At 64.6% G+C, this 19527-nt stretch overlaps 5 protein-coding genes across 5 annotated transcripts in view; 4 read left to right on the forward strand and 1 right to left on the reverse strand.

The window, feature by feature from the left end:
• Positions 1 to 344: 344 nt before the first annotated feature.
• Positions 345 to 1761, reverse strand: EMIHUDRAFT_469842 (hypothetical protein; the record flags this gene model as incomplete). Its single annotated transcript, XM_005773622.1, has 6 exons — positions 1255 to 1761; positions 962 to 1011; positions 855 to 875; positions 662 to 772; positions 537 to 592; positions 345 to 451 (listed from the first exon to the last, which is right to left on the reverse strand). Coding segments are annotated over exons 1-6 (831 nt in total), but the record flags the coding sequence as incomplete, so codon positions are not given.
• A 1719-nt stretch (positions 1762 to 3480) lies between these two features.
• EMIHUDRAFT_241437 (hypothetical protein) lies at positions 3481 to 5107 on the forward strand (the record flags this gene model as incomplete). Its single annotated transcript, XM_005773623.1, has 2 exons — positions 3481 to 5014; positions 5085 to 5107. The coding sequence occupies 2 exons, from the start codon at positions 3481 to 3483 to the stop codon at positions 5105 to 5107; spliced, it is 1557 nt and encodes a 518-aa protein (XP_005773680.1).
• Positions 5108 to 8045: 2938 nt separating this feature from the next.
• EMIHUDRAFT_469843 (hypothetical protein) lies at positions 8046 to 10438 on the forward strand (the record flags this gene model as incomplete). The annotated part of the gene is made up of 5 exons (XM_005773624.1): positions 8046 to 8175; positions 8684 to 8989; positions 9044 to 9810; positions 10075 to 10230; positions 10304 to 10438. The coding sequence occupies 5 exons, from the start codon at positions 8046 to 8048 to the stop codon at positions 10424 to 10426; spliced, it is 1482 nt and encodes a 493-aa protein (XP_005773681.1). The 3' UTR covers positions 10427 to 10438.
• Positions 10439 to 12987: 2549 nt separating this feature from the next.
• EMIHUDRAFT_117293 (hypothetical protein) lies at positions 12988 to 15446 on the forward strand (the record flags this gene model as incomplete). Its single annotated transcript, XM_005773625.1, has 4 exons — positions 12988 to 13472; positions 13769 to 13823; positions 14140 to 14226; positions 14424 to 15446. 4 exons carry the CDS (start codon positions 12988 to 12990, stop codon positions 15444 to 15446), a joined length of 1650 nt encoding a protein of 549 aa, XP_005773682.1.
• A 2604-nt stretch (positions 15447 to 18050) lies between these two features.
• EMIHUDRAFT_241442 (hypothetical protein) overlaps positions 18051 to 19527 on the forward strand; it is a gene marked incomplete at both ends in the record, with an annotated part of 4546 nt that continues 3069 nt past the window's right edge. Inside the window, 2 exons of the mRNA XM_005773626.1 lie at positions 18051 to 18114; positions 18290 to 18428. Of these exons, the coding sequence (XP_005773683.1) occupies positions 18051 to 18114; positions 18290 to 18428 (203 nt within the window). The remainder of the gene's footprint in view (positions 18115 to 18289; positions 18429 to 19527) is intronic.

Genomic DNA, 19527 nt, shown 5'->3' on the forward strand with positions numbered 1-19527 from the left:
GCCCGCCCCTTGGTCGCGCCCGCTCCGCCACACCGCGAACCAGCGCAGCAGCCCGCGGATCGAGGTGCGGTCCACACCTGTGCATGTGCGGGCCACGTCGTGGACACGCCCCGCAGAGAGCCGCCGATCGAGGCGCGGTGCGTGCTCCCTCTGCGGCGGGCGGCGCGGGCGGCGTCTGCCCCTCCTCCCCCCTGCCGACGCCTCCGCCTGCGGCAGCGGTGGTGGAGGAGAGGGTGAGGAGGGAGGCAGCAGTGTGTGCGTTGCGAGCGTGCGCGCGCGCGCGCGCGCGCGTGTGTGTGTGTGTGTGTGTGTGTGTGTGTGTGTGTGGCCTGCGGCCGCCGCCGCGCCGACGTCGCTGCCCGAGAGGACGAGAGTGGGCGTGGCGAGGGCGGCGAGCAGCGGCCGGTAGTCCTGCCGCCAAGTGCCGGCGACGAAGGAGAAGACGGCGTGCCTATGGACATGTCCCTCACGAGACATGTCTCGGACATGTCCGAGACATGTCCGGACATGTCTCGGACAAGGAGAAAACGGCGTGCCGCGTGGCCGCGTCGGCGGCGCCCGCCGCGCACACGTCGAGGTAGTCGTCGTCGACCTGTTCACGGCTGCAGCTGTGAAGAGACGCCGTTCACGGCCGCGCGGCGACGGCTCCTCGGCCGGCGACGAGGGCAGGGTCGGCGAAGAGGTTCTTCTTGGAGAAGGAGGCGAGGAAGGGCTTTCGGCGCGCGAAGCGGAAGAGCGCCGCGCCGACGGGTGACCCGACGATCCGCCACACCTGCGAACAAGCGTGTCCGGCGCCGGGTGACGCCTCGTGTGTGAGTGTTTTGCGGCCGGTGCGAGCGAGCCATTCCCCACGCCTTTGCGATCGCCTCGGGAGACTTGTCGAGGGAGAGCGCCTATGGACATGTCCCGGACATGTCTCGGACACGTCTCGGACATGTCTCGGACATGTCTCCTCTCCGAGCTTGTCGAGGGAGAGCGCCTCGACGGCGGGAGGGCCGAGCAGCACCACGCCTGACCCGACAGGAGACATGTCTCGGACATGTCTCGGACATGTCTCGGACATGTCTCGGGAGGGCCGAGCAGCACCACGCCTGACCCGACAGGGCATCCTCTTGCAGCCGCCGCGTGAGAGGCGACAGCGCTGCACTGCTGACGGCAAGAGAGGCGAGAGGCGAGGTGTGTGTATGTGCGGCAGAGGCGACGCGAGTCGTGTGTACGTGCGGCACGGCCACAGAGGCGAGAGGCGCTCGATGCCTTTGACGGCCTCTGGGTCGAGCGCCGCAGCCTCGAGCGCGACGGTGCAGAGGTTGCTCTGCCCGACGACGACGCACGGCTCGCCCACCTCCTCGGTGATGTACGCGACGACCTGCTCCGCCCACTCGCGCGGCGTGCGAGGCGGCTCCTCCCAACCGCCGAGCAGCCGCCTCTTCATGCGCGGCTTCGGGCTGGAGTCGCCCATGCCGATGACGTCGATCGCGTGCAGCGTGGCGCTGGGCGAGGCGACCGCCCACGCTTCGAGGAGGCGGCCGCAAAATGTCCGGTCGATCCCGACGCCAATCGGAGGAAGCAGCACGACTGGCGGCAGTGCTGGCGAGGCGGCCGACGCGGGCACGACGGAGCTCGTGTAGGTGAAGCCATTGTAATTGAGCAGCCGAGTACGGATCACGTCGATGGGGAGAGCTGGGCTCACCGCCGAGGTGGTGGCGGCGAGAAGAGCCGACGCGAGTGTGTGCAGAGGCATTTCACCTGAGCCGACGCCGACCCGGAAAGTGCGGCAAAAAAATAGCACGCGCGCGCGGGCCGGAGGGCCGTGGCCGGAGGGCCCCGGGGGGGGCTTGGAGTCAGTTGTCGGAGGAGGTGAGAGATGAGCTAACGCGGCCTCTGAGAGTGGAGTCGGGGCGTACGGGCTCACCGGGGGAAGACCAGCTGCAGGGGCAACCGGACCACCGCGACCTTCGACAGACAGGGAGGGCCACGCCTCCCCGAACCTGGAGAGGAGCCGGCGGAGGGGGGGGGCGAGCCAAGGACTATAGAGAGGCCGCGGGTGCGGGCACGACTCGCTGACCAGGGAGAGCGGGCTCGACCTCCCTGGGAGGGGAGGCGACACGACCCAATGCCGCCGTCCTCGCCCGGGGAGACCTCGGCCGGGCCATTGAAGCCCTCGGAAGCGGTGGAGCCGGGAGAAGCTGGCGGAGATGAAGGGCGGCAGCGGAGGAAGCGACACCAACAACGAGGGAAACGGCCACACCGGCCGTCGCATGACGCTCGTGAGACGAGCAAGAGAACGAACCAAGGGGACCGTGCTCGCGTCGGGATCCTCCACTGCAATCAGCTTGATCTGGACGGCGTCGAAATCTATGGAGCGCAAGACGGTTTCCGATGCTCCCTCGACGTCGACAGACAGGAAGTCAATGTAGGTGATGCCATGCTCTCGGAACAGCCAACAGCGTCGAGAAGGCCACCACCGGCAGCTCGTATCGCTTGGCCTGCACATTAAATCGCCTCGCGAACCGGTGGATGACGGTAACATTCTCGAGTTTTGGGGAGTCGGCAAGGCCGCTCAGGCCAGTCTCCCAGTCGTTCTCCATTGACAGGCGGTTATGCTTCTCCGCGGACGACCAAGGCATTGGCATTGGTGCAGTTGGGCCGGTTGAGCTTGAGCCGCTCGTAGACCTTTGGGTTCGCCTCTACGCAAAGGCCACGCCACCCCAGAAAGCGCTCGAAGAAGTAGGTGTTGCTCATATGCAGCCCATCATTCGCACCTATCTCGACAAACGTCCCCTTGTCAACCAGATCAAGCGGCGCGGCACAGGGGCAGCCAGCCGACCAAGTGCTGCATGGAAAGCTGAGCATGTTTGGCGCCCGCCCGCCATACAAATGGAAGACGAGCTGGTCGAGTGGATCGCGGGTTATCGAGTTGAAGTGGCACTTTGGCCATGTGCGGTAGCCTCGCTGGTCCACAAAGTGGCGGTGATCCGGTGGGAATGAGGGCGGCTTATACGCGGCGCTTTGTGCAGCCAGGAATAGCACCCAGCAGACAGCTCGGGACATGCGAAATTCGCAGACGACGTCGGGGTTCGTGCACGCCTGAGCGTTCCACTACACAAGTACCTTCTACCAGAGCGACACACTACCACAGAGCCTTCTATCGTGATCCTCCGAGAATTTAAGATAATTTGTGAAATTTTAGGAATTTCTAGGGGAAAAGGGGAACGGGAGCGGGGGGTGCATCGCGACACGGAGAGAGGGGCTGGGCAACCCACACGACAGGGAGGGATTCCTCTCTCGTACAGGACAACCGTCGGGCCTGTGGCCGGCTCAATTCCGGCACGGCCCCCCGAACGCAGCGCTGTCAGCCCACGTCTCGGGACCAGACCCGAGCACGATTTCTTTTGCGTAGTTTACGACCTGCATGCAGTGTGTCCCGTGTCGCGGCCCTCTCTCTCTATAGCTCTAGCCGCTTCGGAGAGATGCCTTAGCATGGTGAATCCGATGCAGGGCGGCGCGCACCGCGGCGCACCACACCGGCCGCGTGGGGTGCTGTACCTCCTTGCGGACGATCTGAGGCCCGAGTTCGGCTTCACGACGCGAGGCAAAATGCTGACGCCAAACATTGACGGTCTCGTGGCGCAGGCTGCCGTCTTCAGCCGCGCCTACTGCCAGGTCGCGCTGTGCATCCCGAGCCGCGCTAGCTTCCTCACGGGCCGTCGTCCACGCGCACACTGGGGCGAGGCGAGCGCTAAGGACGTGCTCCGCTCGCAACCCACGATCGTCAGCACGCTGCGCGATGCGGGTTACAATACAGCAGGAATTGGAAAGATCAGCCACTTTGGCGAGAGCGGGCTGGGCTACACGCTGCCGTTTCCGACACACTCAGCGCCACTCCTGGAGCGCACGTGCTTCACTCGCAGCGACGCCAAGAATGTGCGGAGATTGCGATATGCCATCTCCGCAAAGATCGACTATTATTCGACGATGGCGACGTGCGATCTGCCGTGGGGCGGCTTTCCCGATCAGCGCGTCGTCAACGGCGCGACACTGTACCTAAAGAAGCTTGCCGCGTGCAGGGGCGCGCACAGCTTGCCGCAGACTCAACGCGAGCTATGTCGCGGTTGGGGGATCCAGGTGGGCGCGCCCTTCTTGGTGATGGTTGGCTTCATGCGCCCGCACAATCCGATCCACTATCCGCCGGCCTTCCTCGACATGCAGCCCAAAGCGTCAACGAGGCCTGAGGAGCGTGTCGCGGGTGCGCCGTTCGAATACCACATTGCGCGGCCGCCGACGTCCCTAGGCGGCCCCGTCAAGGAGCAAGACACACTCGATGAGATGCGGAGGCACTATCGTGGGGCGGTCAGCTATGTCGACCATCTCATCGGTGTGCTGCTGTCGAATCTGCGAAAGCAACACCTGTGGAACGACACGATCGTCGTCCTGCACAGCGACCACAGCTTCTCGCTCGGCGAGAATGCAGCCTGGCAGAAGCTCACCGCCTTTGAGCACGCGTTGCGGGTGCCACTGATCATGCGCGTGCCCTGGATGCCTAAGGCCCGTGGACGCCGCGTGGATGATGTCGTCGAGCTGATCGACGTGATGCCGACACTGCTCGACGCGCTTGGCGTACAGCCCTCTGCGCGCTCACCGTCGGCCTCGCCCGCGCCAACGCTCGACGGGAAGACGCTGCTGCCGCTGATGCGGGGCCAGGCGCGGGCGTGCCGCGAGCCGCTTCGCGCCTACTCCCAAGCCTTCCATTCCGGCCGGATGGCGTACAGCGTGCGAACGGAGCACTATCGGTACACGCGCTGGGTGGAGTGGGCGCCGGCAGAGGACTGGTGGAGGGCTGCCTCCAAGCCAGCACTGAGCTGTGAGCTGTTCAACCATACGACAGACCGCTCCGACACAGTGAGCGGCGCCTTCGAGGCGCATAATCTCGCCTCGGGGGGCTCGGCGAGTCGATCGGAGGAGGTGGAGCGCGTCGCCGCGTTCCTCGATGCGCAGCTGCAAGGGCTCTCGCGACGTCGAGGCGCGCTCAGAAGCTGTGAGAATAGATCATGGAATAGATAGACTCCTTTACGGGTTCTGTACAGCGTATGCCGACGCATGTGACTAAAGTACACTGTGTGCCTGTTCACCTATACAATTACAAACTTTATTCGGCATTGTCCGTTCTAAGTATAAGTATAAGATTAAAGACAGTCGCACAATGCGTAACCAACAGCGGCATGGCCAGCTGAAGTTGCCCCCCCGGCATTGTCCACAACTGCTGTAAAATCTTTCCATCCTCGGCTCCCTGTCAGTCCGATCCAGGTTTCCACACACGAGAGCTACAAAAAGACGTACATGCAGGTATCGGCTCTCTCCCCTGAGCCCAGTGCCCTCTTAAGACCGTTTCTCTCTCTCAGATATGTCTACAGCGTGTCCTCCGTGAGAGCGGCACGGCCTCTCGCGTTAGTCGCACGCATCTCTCTGCAGCCCCCAGCCCCCCGCCTCGTTCGATCTCAGGCGTCGAGCGCCCCGCCGTCGCCGAGGGGCCGCAGCCGGAGCTCCGCAGTCAGGTAGTGCTTGCAGTCGCGAGAGAGCGTGCACTGAATGTAGAGCATCGCGAGTCCGACCGCGAGGAGCGGCAAGAAGGGCAGGATGTCCCACGCCGACCGCGTCACAGCCACCTGGCATGCGAGCGAGAGCAGCGCGCTGAAGACGGTGACGTAGGTTGCGAGGTCGACGGCCGCGCGGGCCGTGCTCAACGCGTTGACGTACCACAGCCGCGCCTCGAGCGAGGGCATCCAGTAGGAAATTTGCGAGTAGAGGTGGATGGAGCCAAGCAGGATGGCGACCGACGCCATCAGGATGCACACAAAGTCGGCGACGCACGAGGTCAGGTCGGCCACCTCCTCGAGGCCCCAGCCGCTCGCCGGCCCGGCGGCGACAAGGCGCTGCAACGCCTCCCCCTCTTCGTAGGCGAACTCGTACATGGTGGAGAAGATGAGAGCGGCGACGACGGCGGACGAGACGATGCCCTTGATCGCCGAGTCGACCAGCCGCTGCGTCGCCTCATGGCTGCTTGATGCGTCACTGTCGGAGAGGATGTTGGCCTCGGAGAGGAGCAGCGCCGCCGGGCCGCAGCCGCCGAGCGCACCAACCGGGTCCTTGGCATGATGCGCGCTCGACATGGACGCGCGCGCCTCCGGGGCGATGGAGGCGAGCGAACTGCCTGCGGTGCCGCCGCCCTTCCCCTTCCACGGCTTAGCCGACAGCTGCTTGTTGAGGTAGCTCTTACAGGCGGGTGAGGGGGTGTGCGTGGCGTACAGCACCGCGAGCGCGCCACCGAGGAGGGGGAGGCACGGGATGAGATCCCACGCGGTGCCGGTCACCGCGCACTCGCACGCGAGCGTCACCAGCGCGCAGAGCACTGTGGTGTTCTTGGCGAAAGTGACCATCCCCCAGGCCTTGCTCGACATGCCCACATACCAGAGCCGCGCCTGGAGCGTCGGTCGGCATCCAGATGGAGAGGTGGGTGTACATGGTCGAGCATCGTCCATCGACCGAGTTCGAGCCATGCAGCGTGCTCGCAGTGCCGCTCGCAACGTCATGGGGTGTTCATGGCGCATGCGGAATCGACCCTATCCAGTGCTCTAGTGCTTAGGTAGGTAGGTAGAAAGGTGAAGAACAGCCAGGCTCGGACTGGACACCAACGCGGTATGGGTGGACGCGGGACAGATGATGACGACACGCACGAGCGACACACAGACACAAACAAGCTCACAAGACACACAGCCAGCTGGCTGCCACACACCCTGAGTTGGCGTACACATAACTCAGGGCCACATTCTTCCTGTCGCCCCCCCCAGCACTCCAAGGTGCCAAGAGAAACAAACAAGGGCACAACATCACAACAGACGACAGGAGGTAATATGCGAGGCTAGAGCAGGCTTGCTCGTCCTCTAGCAATCTCCTCCGACCGCGAGGCCGGACTAGACCGTGTGTGGGGTCATGTGAGGTGTCTCTGGTCACTCTCCTCAGGGGCTAGCCGCCAGCGGCCAGCCCTATCTCGCACTCACAGGCAATGACAATCCAATGTATGAGTGTATGCAAGCAGAGGCGCGTGTGCTGATTCTAGATCGCACGCCGTGGCATATGACTTGGGAGGCGTGCGACCGCAGCGCGCCCGCCGTCAGCTCGACGGTGCGCGCATGTCAGCTAGAGGTTTGCCGGTAGAGCGATCCCGGTCTTTTCGAGCGCGAGCCTCGCGCCACGGTTGCCAGCCGTGCCTTCGCGAGAGTCGCCCTCGAGCCGCGTCCCGTCGGCACTACCCTCGAGTGCGTGTCGCTTTGGTTGGCGACACCCACTCGTCGAGGGCAGTCCGGCCGACGGGAGCGCCGGCGACGAATGCGGCGCGTATCTGTGCCTTCGAAGCGACGATGGCACGACCACCGCCCTGCTTCCTGACCGGGCAAGGAGGGGCCTACTCCCGTTCCGCGAGGAACAGGAGGTTTCCCCCCCTCCCCCGGCCTGAGCAGCGACGGGTGGACGGCAGCCCCTTCGAGGTTAGCAGGCGAGAGTCTACGCGGGGCTCACGAGCCGAGTCTCAGCCACACGCCCCCCGCGCCTGTACTCCACCAAGTCAAGGTGAAAAGATCTTATCAGCGAGGCGGGGTCAGGGAAGAGGGCCCTCGGGTTACGCCTCGCCCGGCCCCCTCCGAGGGGGGAAGGGGAAAGAGCGGGTCCTCGGGGTACGCCTCCTCCGGCCCCCTCCGAGGGGGGAAGGGAATTGCAGTCTTCTGTCCATCTACAGCGTGGGTGGTGGTACGCTGCTTCGAGACAGCTCCGCCTCGCCACCTTGCCTTGTTCCTCTCCTGGAATACTTACCAATACCCGACGCGGAATACAATACGTAATTAATTAATGAATTAACGAATGAGGTTAGGACGTGGAATACTGTACTCGAGGTCAACTCATATTCCTCCAGGTTACCCAAGATGAATAACTAAAATCGAGCCGCGTAGTGGGGAGGGGGGGTGCGGTGGCCCCTCGAAACCTCTCGACCATACATGCTGCAGCCACCCTGCACGCTCACCGTCCCGGCGTCCCGCGGCGCGCTCCACGCCGCCGTGGAGCGCGTGGCGTCGCAGCTCTCCTCCGCTGCCTCTGCGGCGGACGTGGTCGTCTGCCTCAAGGGCGGTGTGCACCAACTCCCAGTGCCGCTGGCCCTTGGGCCACAACACAATCATCCCTCCGGCCGGCGCGTAATCTGGCGCGGCGCGGCGCTGCCCTCCGCACCGACCACCCTCTCTGCCGGCGCGCCGCTGCTGCGTTGGGTGCGGTGCTCGCACCTCGACCCGGCCACGCCTCCAGAGTGCGCGGGGCCCGAGTGGGACGGCGTCTGGGCCCACGCCGCGGACGACGTGCCGCACGTCACGCGGGCCGCGCTGCCGTTCCGCCAGCTGTGGGTGGGCGCGGCCAGACCCTAGATGCCACGTGCGATGCGGGTGCGCCGGCTCACATTGTGGCTCTTATACCGTGCGGGTCGCCAAGAGCGTGCGGGTGGCGTGCGGTGCGGGTGGCTTGGCTCACACGCCGGCTCGGCTCTTGTACCAAGGTATCCCCGCACTCCAACCCGCGCTCATTCCTGCGCGTGTCGAGACGCGCTGCTCACGCAAAGACCCGACCCCTGTCGTCGCACCTCTAGGCGGCCTGCGCGCACCCCGCGCCACCGCCCGCACCGAAGCGTGGAACCTCTCGACCACCGCCGAGGGATACTCTGCGCGCGGGGTGGTGCCGGGCCTCGAGTGGGCCGCGGCGGAGCTGCGTTGGCCGTCGCAGGTGCAGAACTGGATCGAGCCGCGCTGCGCGGTCGATCGCGTCGCTGGGAGGCGCGTCATCGTCTCGCGGCCTTGCTGGGCTGCGCTCACTGCGCGCAAGGGCGGGCCGCCGCCCGCGCCTCTCCTCGTCGAGAACCTGCTCCGCCCGCCGCCCGCCGGCAAGCTGCAGCGAGGTGCTATGTCTGTTCCCAGAGCTTTCACGGACGCCTCTCGGAGCCTTCCCGCAGGCCAGTTCGCGTGCAGCGACCGCCACGTCTTTTACCGCCCGCGCGAGCCGTACGGAGGGCCTCCCCGCGACGCGTGGGCGCCGCTGCACGAGGCGATCCTCCAGGCCGAGGGGCTTGCGAACCACTCCTTCCAGCGGCTGGCCTTCTCGCACGCGACGTGGCGGCAGCCCTCGACACCAGAGGGGTACGTCCCGACGCAGAGCCTCGTCACGCCGCTCGGAGAGCCTCCCGGCGCCGTCTCACTCGGACGCGCGCGCGGCGTGGCGGTCGACGGCTGCTCCTTCGCCAACTTGGGCAGCGCGTACGCCCTGTCGGTCGGAGGCGCGAGCCAGCAGGTGTCCGTGGTGGGGAGCAGCTTCACGTCGCTCGCGGGAGGGGCGGTCAAGCTGGGGAACGTCGACGACGAGCGGGCCCTCGCGACCAGCCCGGAGCGGATGGACTCTGCGTTTCGGGTCGTGGACAACACCATCAGGTTAGCCGCGCTCGAGCTGCGCGGTGCCGCCGCCATCTTCGCGGGGTACGTCCGCGACACGACCATCTCGCACAACAGCGTCGCCGAGACGGGGTACACCGCCATCTCGCTCGGCTGGGGGTGGGGCACGCACGTGCTTGGCCGCCAGACCTTCATGCGGAACAACCACGTGGTCTCCAACCGGATGGAGCGTGTGGTGTCGGCTCTGAACGACGGCGGGTGCATCTACACGCTCGGCCCTCAGCCAAACTCGACCGTGTCGCTCAACTACTGCGAGGCCGACCGCGCACCCGTGGTTGGCAGTTTCTACCACGACAATGGCCCGTGCCCCCCCGCCTCCGCCACGTCGCGCCGGGGCCCCTGGCGATCATTCACTCGTCGGCAATTGTGGTAGGATCGCGCTACTTCCGCACGACACGCAACGTCGCCTCCAACTCGCCCGCGCCCTGCGTCTACCTGCAGGGCTGCTGCGGCGCACCCGCACTCGACGCGCGCCGGACCGCCCCGCGCGCCAGAGCCGGGGAAGGCAGCACTGACGGCCCTTCCCCTCGTGGTCCAGGTGGCCGTGTCGCTCGTCTGGTGCCGCGGCGAGGCGCCGCTGCGCAACAACTGCGCACCGGCCGAGGCCAACTGCTCGCTGGCCTACCCCGGCCTCGCCGCGGACTGCCACTGCGCCGTCGACAAGGCGACAGTGGTGAGCGTGCCAGCGCACGAGGCCTCGACATCGCCGCCAGAGGGAGGTGGGGGCACGGACCGCGTTTCACGGGATCGCCGTCGTCGGGTGATAGGCGTGGCCAGCCGAGGCGCAGGCGGTCGTCGACGCGGCGGGCGCGAGGGGCAGAGGAGTAGGCCTGGGAGGACTTGGAAAGACGCGCGTGGGACTTGCCCAGTATGATTTTTTTTTGGCGTGACACAACTATCTTGTTACTTCTAAAGTATACGTAAGATGTCACGACCTCTCACACGTGTATCATAGTCTCCGAGTGTATCAGAACGAGAAGGGAGCGTGTGGGGTAGTGGAATGACGCCATGTGAACGGCGGCTTGCAGAGGGGCATCGCACGACCACAGAGAGTGGACGTGTCCCATTTGGTAGAGGGTCTCCTCATGATCATACGGCTCTAGGGCCGCCGCGATCATAGGACACGCCCTTACCAGGAGCAGTCCCCCTCAGGCGTCCTCTCTATCCACGCCTCGCGTGCTCACGCTCCCGCTCTCTCGCGAAAACCCCGCCACCAACCCCTCTCTGCCTGTCTGCCCCCTGAATAGTTAGTGAGGTCCACATGCCCAACCACCTACCTCTGTAGGGCGGGGGGGGAGGGGGGGGGAGGCAGCCGGGGGAATAAGCAGCGCGCCTTCTTGGCAGCCGCTCGCCCCCGACTCCATGTGTGCCATTGCTGAAGAATTTCAGCCCTGTCCCAAAAGCAAAATCAGACGGTGGGTTCGAGTCCCAGCTACCCCCGGGTACGGCTGTGATTGGACGCCTTCCAACCGACCCCTCCCAGCCAACTGAGCTCAGGATTAGCCGAGCTGGCCCTAGAGCCAAAACACGTGATTCACCTCTAGAGCTCGCTCTCGCCTCCTCGGAGCCTCAGCCAAAATCTGTCGCTCCAGCGCCGTCGTCCGGGCCCACGGCCGGCTCGCCATCTCGATTTCCACTCGCCCGATGCGCTCGGTCTCTGCTGACGGCTGCCGCAAGAGCGGCTGGCTCACGACAGCGTCTTGCCGGTTGTCGGATGGGAGAGTACGGGACGTCTGGAGTGTAACTGTGTACGTGAGATCGGTCTTGGTAACAAGCACAGTCGGTCTATCGATGCACTCGTTTCCGTTGCCCTTCGAGCTTGACACAGAGCTCAGCGCGCCCCGCAAAACAGGAAGAGCCGTCCGGCAAGAAGATCTCGATAGGGAGCGAGAACCGTTAGAGGTGCTCCGAGAGGTATCAAGACTCCGTCATGACGCGGTAAGATCACTCCAAAAATGACCGCGCAGATGTCGGATCTCGTTGAGATATCTTGCAAAATCTGCTCTTCCCGAGCCGGCAGCACGCAGAGAGTCGCAGAAAGGCTACGAGTGCTCGACGAGTTTTGAGACCTGCGCGGTCAAACCTGGGGGGAACTGACCGCACCAGGACGGACGTCCGAAACCTGCGTGAGCACCTTTGACGATTCTCGCTCCCTATCGAGCTCTTCTTGCAGCGCGGCTCTTCCTGTTTTGCCGGCACAGAGTTCCGTGCAAGCCGTCCAGCGTGACGTGACGAGTATATCGCTTCGACGGATCGACCGTGCTTGTTATCAAGACTGATATGACGTACACAGTGACACATCAGACGACACATATTCTCTCAGCCGGCGGGCCGCAAAACGCTCTCGACAAGAGCCACACAAAGCCACCCGCGCGGCAAGCCGCTCGTCGGACAGGCGTGCTCGATCGATGTCGGAGAGCCAAGGACAAGCCCGGAGGGCAGCCACGCAGAGTGGCGCCACTTCTCGAGCGTCGGCTTGCGCCGGAGCGCCGCAGCCAACCGTGCAGCGAGCGAGTCGGACAGACCCCGCTAATCCGCCTCCAGGGTTGACTGGGCACCGACCCTACCGAGCCGAGAGAGGTCGCCGAGCGGCTGCGGCGGAGCTTCGAATCAGAGAGGTTGGTGCTCCATTCTGTTTCTCTCGAGTTTCCCTCGGGAAACTCGCGAGTTTCCCTGAGTCTGAGAGCTGGTCTGGGGCAAAATCTGGGGCAAAATTGAGGAAATCGGCACGATCCCTAGGTATTTTCCAGGTATACCGGGGTTTTCCAGGTATACCCGCAAAATACCCGGTATTTAAGAAAGAAAGAAAGAAAACAGACAGGCCAAACGAGGGATGGGACGAGGACAGGGTCCCCACCTGCACGAGCAGGATTTTGGAAGGACGATCAGGGGGACAGGTGGGGCTCTCCTGCTCCTAAAAACGGTATTTTGCCGATTTTGGCTGACCGCCGCTATTCTTTTTCCAGACAGGGAGTGCCGGGGTGGGCGTCGTAAGGGTGAGGGCGATTGCCGCCCTCCCCCCTTCGCCCACCTCGACGCCTTCGTGTAGGCACCCCCGCGACTGTGCCTCTTTTGGTACCGTGGCGTACCTGTGTCGAACCTGTGTGCTAAAGAAAGAAAGAAAGAAAACACACAACCCAAGGGAGGGATGGGAGAACGGCACGCCGCCACCACACAGGGATTTTAAGGAGAGGAGGGTGTGATGCGCTAGCCGTCGCCCACCCTGGGGGGTCTGCCTCCTCGTATCTCTTTTCGCAGTCTCTCGCCGCTTCTCGCTGCAACCTTCATGCCACCTCGCGGCTGTCCCACTCTCGTCGTTCTCTCCCTTGTCACTTCCCCCTTTGTCGCGTCGTTCTCTTCTGCCTCGTCCTGCGACGCCGCCGCCTGCCGGTCCCAACCTGTGTGCTGTGAGAGAGAGTTCTGCTTGCTGAATTCTTTTTCCAGAAGCCCGATGAGCTCTCTTCGCGGTTCGGCGGCGTCGGACGGGAGCGCAGACGTGTCGTGCCGGACAGAAGAGGCTGGCGACTCTACGACGCTGCTCTACTCGGTCATTCGACTCATCTTTCGCGCCACCGGCTTCGTCTTCTACGCCACGACAGAGTGCCATGGCGTCGAGGACTTTCCGGCGGCCGGCGAGCCGACGCTGCTCTGCTTCAACCACGGCAACGGGCTGGCCGACCCGCTCTGCCTCATCAAGGCGACGCCACGGATGGTGCGCTTCTGCGCAAAGGACACGCTCTGGAAGGTGCCCATCATGGGAACCCTTATCCGCAACTCCGGTGCCGTCCCAATCTACCGGCAGCGCGAGCACGGCGACCAGGCAAAGGACCGGAATCTGGAGGTGTTCCGAACGGTGATCGAGGTGCTGCGGGCGGGAGGATGCCTCGGCTTCGCGCCCGAGGGCGTCTCGCGCTTCCTGCCCTACATGGAGCAGCCGTTCAAGACCGGAGTCGCCAGGCGAGGGCCGGCCGCTGCGAACGCTGCCCGCCCCTGGCCGGCGACTCAGCCCCTGCGCTTGGCCTTGGGCTCCCGGGCAATCTCCCAGCCGCTCCCGCCCCCTCCCCTCGTTCAGCGAGCCGCCGTCAGAGCCCTCCTCTCTCCCGCTCCCCCTCCTCGCCGCTCCTGCCCGCCGCCCCACTGCCCCTTTCTGCTGCCCCTTTCCACTGGGCGGGCGCTCTGCCCGCGCGTGCCCCGTTTGCCTCAGCGCCGCGTGCCGTCCCTCTCGCCCGCAGGATCGCGCTCGAGGCGGTCCGACAGTCTTCTGAGGCGGGAGACGCGGACTTCAAGGTGGTGGACCGCACCGCCCCTGCGCTTTGACCTCTCGTCTCCCCCGTGTCCCCCTTCACCTCCCCCCCCCCCCCCCCACACCTGTCCTCCTCCATCCCCTCCTCCTCCCCCTTTCCCCCGTCCTCCTCGCCTCCTCCTCCCCCGCCCCTCGGGCATCTCGGGTGATCTCGTCCCGCATCGCCATCTCACCGCCCGCCCCCCCTCCCCCGGCTCATCCCGTGCTAACTCGGATGAGCCCCCCATAACATCGTGCTCACCTCTAGCGATCGCAGCCGAGCACCTCTAGCGATCGCAGCCGAGCCCCCCCCCCGTGCAGGTGAACGTCGTCCCGGTCGGCCTCGCCTTCACGCACCGCGAGAAGTTCCGCTCCGACCTGTGCATGTCGTACTGCAAGCCCATCGTCGTGGACGCGGCGTACGCGGCGCGGTTCGGCGACTCGTTCGAGGCCGCCAAGGCGCTCCCCCGGCAGCCTCCCGGCCTACGGCAGCCTCTCGGCCTACGGCAGCCTCCCGGCCTACGGCAGCCTCTCGGCCTACGGCAGCCTCTCGGCCTAGAGGAGGAAGCTCGCACCCTTCTGACGCACGAGACTCTCCGTGGCAGGCCCTCACCTGCCGTCTCTCGGCCGACCTCGAGGCGGTCACCATCAACGCGCCCGACTGGGGTGTCATCCGGTGCGGCATCACCGCGGCGCGGCTGCACCAGGCTGCCGACTCGCAGCTCACCCTCAAGCAGTACCTCTCCCTGCTGCGCGGCTGGGTCGAGGTGCTCAAGCTCGCGCCCGCAGACGCGAGCGGCGGCGGCGGCGGCGGCGGCGGCGGCGGCGGCGGCGGCGGCGGCGGCGGCGGCGGCGCGTTGGAACGAGACGCGCCAAAGGCGTCGGCGCTTGCTGCGGCGCGGCTCAAGGCGGAGCTCTCCGAGTACCAGCGGCTGCTCGACGAGAAGGGCATCAAGGACGAGCGGGTCCGGCGCGCGGCCGCCGTCGGGCAAGCGCTGCCGTGGTATTGGTGTGCGTGGGGGCTGGCACAGCGCGCAGTGTTGTGCAGCCTCCTCTTCGCCGTCGCCACTCCGGGGCTCGTGGCGTGGATGCCGGTGTGGGTCTACGTCAAGAGGCGAGAGAGGATGCTGATGGCCAAGGGACCACGGTGGAACGACTCGGTCGCGGAGACGAAGATGATGGTCTGCGCGCTCATCGTGATGGCCTTCGTGCTGGGCTGCCTCGGGTACGCTCTGCTGCACCGCTCGGCTGTGCCGCTCGCCTTCATCGCCTACCTCTACGCCACGATGCGCCTCTACGAGGAGGCGGTCGCCGACGCCCGCTCCTGCTACTCGCTCTACAAGCTCCTCTTCCTCCGCCCCTCGACCATGGCAGCCATGGTGCAGAAGCGAAAGGCCGCAAAGGCGGCCCTCGACGCCGCCTCCTTCTCGCTCCCCGACGGCGTCGCGTCCGAGGTCAAGACCACTCACGACGAGGCGCTGCCAAAGACGTCGTGGAGGCGCGCCTTCGACTTTTACTTCCCGTGGTGGCTCTCCCGCCTGCTCGTCCTGTTCATGCGCCGACGCAAGAAGGACTGGAACGAGGTGCTGCGCCTCGAGGACCACAACACGATGGACTACGTCGAGTGAAGTCGGAGGCGCCGGCGTCTCTCTGCCGCATCCACCGGACAGGGTAGCTGCCTCGGTGGCGGACAGAGTAGCTGCCTCGGTGGCGGGCAGAGTAGCTGCCTCTCGGTGGCGGGCAGTTCGTCGTGATCGCGGTTCAGGGCGCGCATGGCCATTGCTGCTGCTGCCGCATGCCGGCGCGGGGCGCGGCGGGGGGCGTAGTGTATGCTGGGTCGTTTCGTGTCCTGAACTGCCCCCCGCGTGGACTCATTTGTGCGGACTGTACTGATCTCTGACATCGGCCCGGAGGGCCGGGTAGTGGAGGGGTCTAGGTTACCTCTACCTCTGAGGGCCTGCGGCCCTCTTACCTTTACCTCTGGGCAGCCGGCGTGCCCGTGGGAAAAAAAACTCTGACATTTTACGAACTCCTTGGCGACGCGCGCGCCGCGTCGCCAAGGCTCAGCGACCTCGGTCGTACAATCGGCCGGCTGCGCGGGTTTTCGGCGAGTTTCCCGCGCACCGGCCACGACGGACCAACCAGACCAAAAATCGCGACGCTCGCGCGCAAAAATCAGCACAGAATCAACGCTCACGACGCTCTCGATGATCGCGATGATTCGAGGATTTGAGGATGGTGAGGGGTGAGGGTGAGGTGTGCCCCCCCCCTCCCCCCCCGCCCGGCCTCGAACCCGCAGCCAACCGGCCCGAAGGCGAACCTCTGACCGCTACGCCAGCCACCAATGCACAAACCTCGACGCCACAAATTTCTGAACCCCATACACCCATGCACTCAGCTCACAATCAGCACCCTACACAGTATGATTCCCGCGCGTCTCGCGCCCCAACTGACAACTCACCATTGTCCCTCGGACACCACTCTCCAGCCGCGCTACTTATGCCCACCCACCGCTCTCGCATGACATCTCGACAATCCTCATCTCTGGGCCCAGACTCCTAACCACTTCCCCTGCTCGCCCAGAGGATCGAGGTGCACGCTGCCGAAGCAGTGCCGTCCGAGGGCCCAACAGGAGAATCGTGCTTTTTGGGTTGGGTTGGGTTGTTGGGCCTGGGTTGGGTTGTTCCGCGTAAGGTTGGGTCGTCGGCGCGAAGGGTGAGGTCTCGACCGCCGCCGCGCTCACGCCAGCGGACGGCCACCATCGGTGTTTTTGGCTTCGCCACCGTCCAAAGCGTGCGCAATGCGCTCGCCGGCATCGAGCGAGCACGCCTGTCCGACGAGCGGCTTGCTGTGCGGACGCCTTCTTCTGGCTCTCGTCGAGAGCGTTTTGCGTCCCGGCGGGTGGGAGAATATGTGTCGTCTGTTGTGTCACTGTGTACGTCACATCAGTCTTGATAACAAGTACGGTCGATCCGTCAAAGCGATACACTCGTTCCTATCACAATTGTCAAAATTCCTGTTGTGCAAGAGGGGAGGGGGCTCTGACGGAGTGTGTGGCGGGTGAGGGCAGGGAATGGGCGCGGGGGAGGGGGGGGGGGGGGCTCAGCCGTGCAAAAAGCATCAATTAATAAAGTAATGAAGAAATAGGCATCCATCCGGTTAGTTGTCAAAATTCCTGTTGTGCAAGAGGGGAGGGGGCTCTGACGGAGTGTGTGGCGGGAGAGGGCAGGGGATGGGCGCGGGGGAGGGCTCACCCCGAGGCGGGCGGTATGGCTGCGGTAGTGCGTCTCCAGCCATGTCTACCAAGGATGGCAGCCGTGTGTGTGTTGCAGCCATTAGACTGGAGGATGTGGCTGCACTGCAGCTAGCTCAGCGATTAGGTAAGTAAGATGTGTCCGAGCAGGGGGCCACCGGCCAAAAGCGCATGTCTTGAAGGTCCGATACTGGAAGCCCACATAGGCACCTTACACTCACCCGCAGTATCGCACCTCTTGAGCGACACTACGTTTCCGCAGCCTGGGGATTCTCCGGCCGGGTACCCCTCTTTGTACCCGTGCTGGCCGGATTCCTCCTCCGAACAAATCAAGTTCGATCGGCCCCAGTCTCGAACAGGCAGCCACTATCTCACCGGAGGTACCATCCATGTCGAAGGTCCGATACTGACTGGAATGTATGTATGTAGAAAGATGAACAACAGTCAGGCTCGGACTGGACACCAACGCGGTATGGGTGGACGCGAGACAGATGATGACGATACTGTCACTTCGAAGCGACTGCTGCTTGGAAGTTTCCAAAGACCGTCATTTGGAAGCCGTCAGCTGCGCGAACTTTCCCGGCTTCCAAGTGACGGAAAAGCGACGGATTTGTCGGGGAGTGACGGCCGCCGCAGCCAGGCAGGCCGAAACGGAGGTAGTGGAAGCCCATATAGGCACCTACAAGATGGCTGTGAAGGAGCCAGCACCCTCTGTTGAGACACATTCCGGGGGCCCATATAGGCACCTTACACTCCCCCGCAGTATCGCACCTCTTGTTTGTGTCTTGAGCGACACTACGTTTCCGCAGCCTGGGGATTCTCCGGCCGGGTACCCCTCTTTGTACCCGTGCTGGCCGTGAAGGAGCCAGCACACCTGGCAGACGAGCTGTCGCAGTGTTGGAGCGAGCGCGTTATGGCATCGACACTCCGATGTCGAGGCCCCGAGGGCCGCCAACGGGCTCGCTCCCAGATCATCGTGATGGGCATGAGCCGCAGCGGCTCTTCACTCACGACCTCGATCATCGCGGCAATGCTCCGCAACGGTGCCTCCTGGCCGCCCCGCTCGTAAAGAGAGACGATCCGCGCACCGCTCACGGCTGCTTGCAACACCACTCCGTGGCGACCGCACACCGCGCCTGAGCCACGGCACCGCCACCAAAGCCATCTCTCGCGCCTCCGACGCGTCTTCACGTGTTGAGCGTCACGTCGCGCTCGCAGGCTCTCGCAGCGACGAGACCGCGTGGCGCGGCCTCGGGCGCGCCCTTCCCTCCGACAGCGCCAACCCGGGCGGCTACTACGAGCGAGAGGACGTGGTGAGGCTCAACTACGCCACCATCAGCAGCGTGACTGGCGCAGGGTGGACCTCCTTCCGGCCGGACCACCTGCTGAGGCGGGCGGCACTAGAAGCGGAGCCTCTCCCCACCTCTCCCCATATGCCCGCCTCAGTGAGATGGCACACACACACACTGGCCCTAGATGCGGAGCCTCTCCCCACCTCTCCCCACATGCCCGCCTCAGTGAGATGGCACACACACACACTGGCCCTAGATGCGGAGCCTCTCCCCACCTCTCCCCACATGCCCGCCTCAGTGAGATGGCACACACACACACTGGCCCTAGATGCGGAGCCTCTCCCCACCTCTCCCCATATGCCCGCCTCAGTGAGATGGCACACACACACACTGGCCCTAGATGCGGAGCCTCTCCCCACCTCTCCCCATATGCCCGCCTCAGTGAGATGGCACACTGGCCCTAGATGCGGAGCCTCTCCCCACCTCTCCCCACATGCCCGCCTCAGTGAGATGGCACACACACACACTGGCCCTAGATGCGGAGCCTCTCCCCACCTCTCCCCACATGCCCGCCTCAGTGAGATGGCACACACACACACTGGCCCTAGATGCGGAGCCTCTCCCCACCTCTCCCCACATGCCCGCCTCAGTGAGATGGCACACACACACACTGGCCCTAGATGCGGAGCCTCTCCCCACCTCTCCCCACATGCCCGCCTCAGTGAGATGGCACACACACACACTGGCACTAGATGCGGAGTCTCTCCCCGTGTCTCCCCGGATCGGCGTTCCCGAGGAGCCGTCCGAAGCCCCGCTAGATGCGGGAGACGACACCCATCTCTCCCCACATCTCCCCATCTGCCTCCCCACTCTCTCCCGCCCTAGATGCGGCATACTAGAAGGTTCCTAGAAGGTTCCTAGAAGGTTCCTAGAAGGTTCCTAGAAGGTTCCTAGAAGGTTCCTAGCAGACAGCCCTGCGTGCTCCGACCAGCACGCGAGAGGAGACTCCTTTGCATCCCGCTGTACTCTGCTCCACCCGCTGCATGTCGTGGCCTCGTATGCACGCGGTGCTGCTCTGAAGACACACACCCTGAGCCCGGGTGCCTTCACACTACAGGCTCCGTATCCCACTCGCAAACTAGGAACCTTCTAGGAACCTTCTAG

Source organism: Emiliania huxleyi (genome assembly GCF_000372725.1).
Source record: "Emiliania huxleyi CCMP1516 unplaced genomic scaffold EMIHUscaffold_332, whole genome shotgun sequence".
Taxonomy (NCBI): domain Eukaryota; phylum Haptophyta; order Isochrysidales; family Noelaerhabdaceae; genus Emiliania; species Emiliania huxleyi.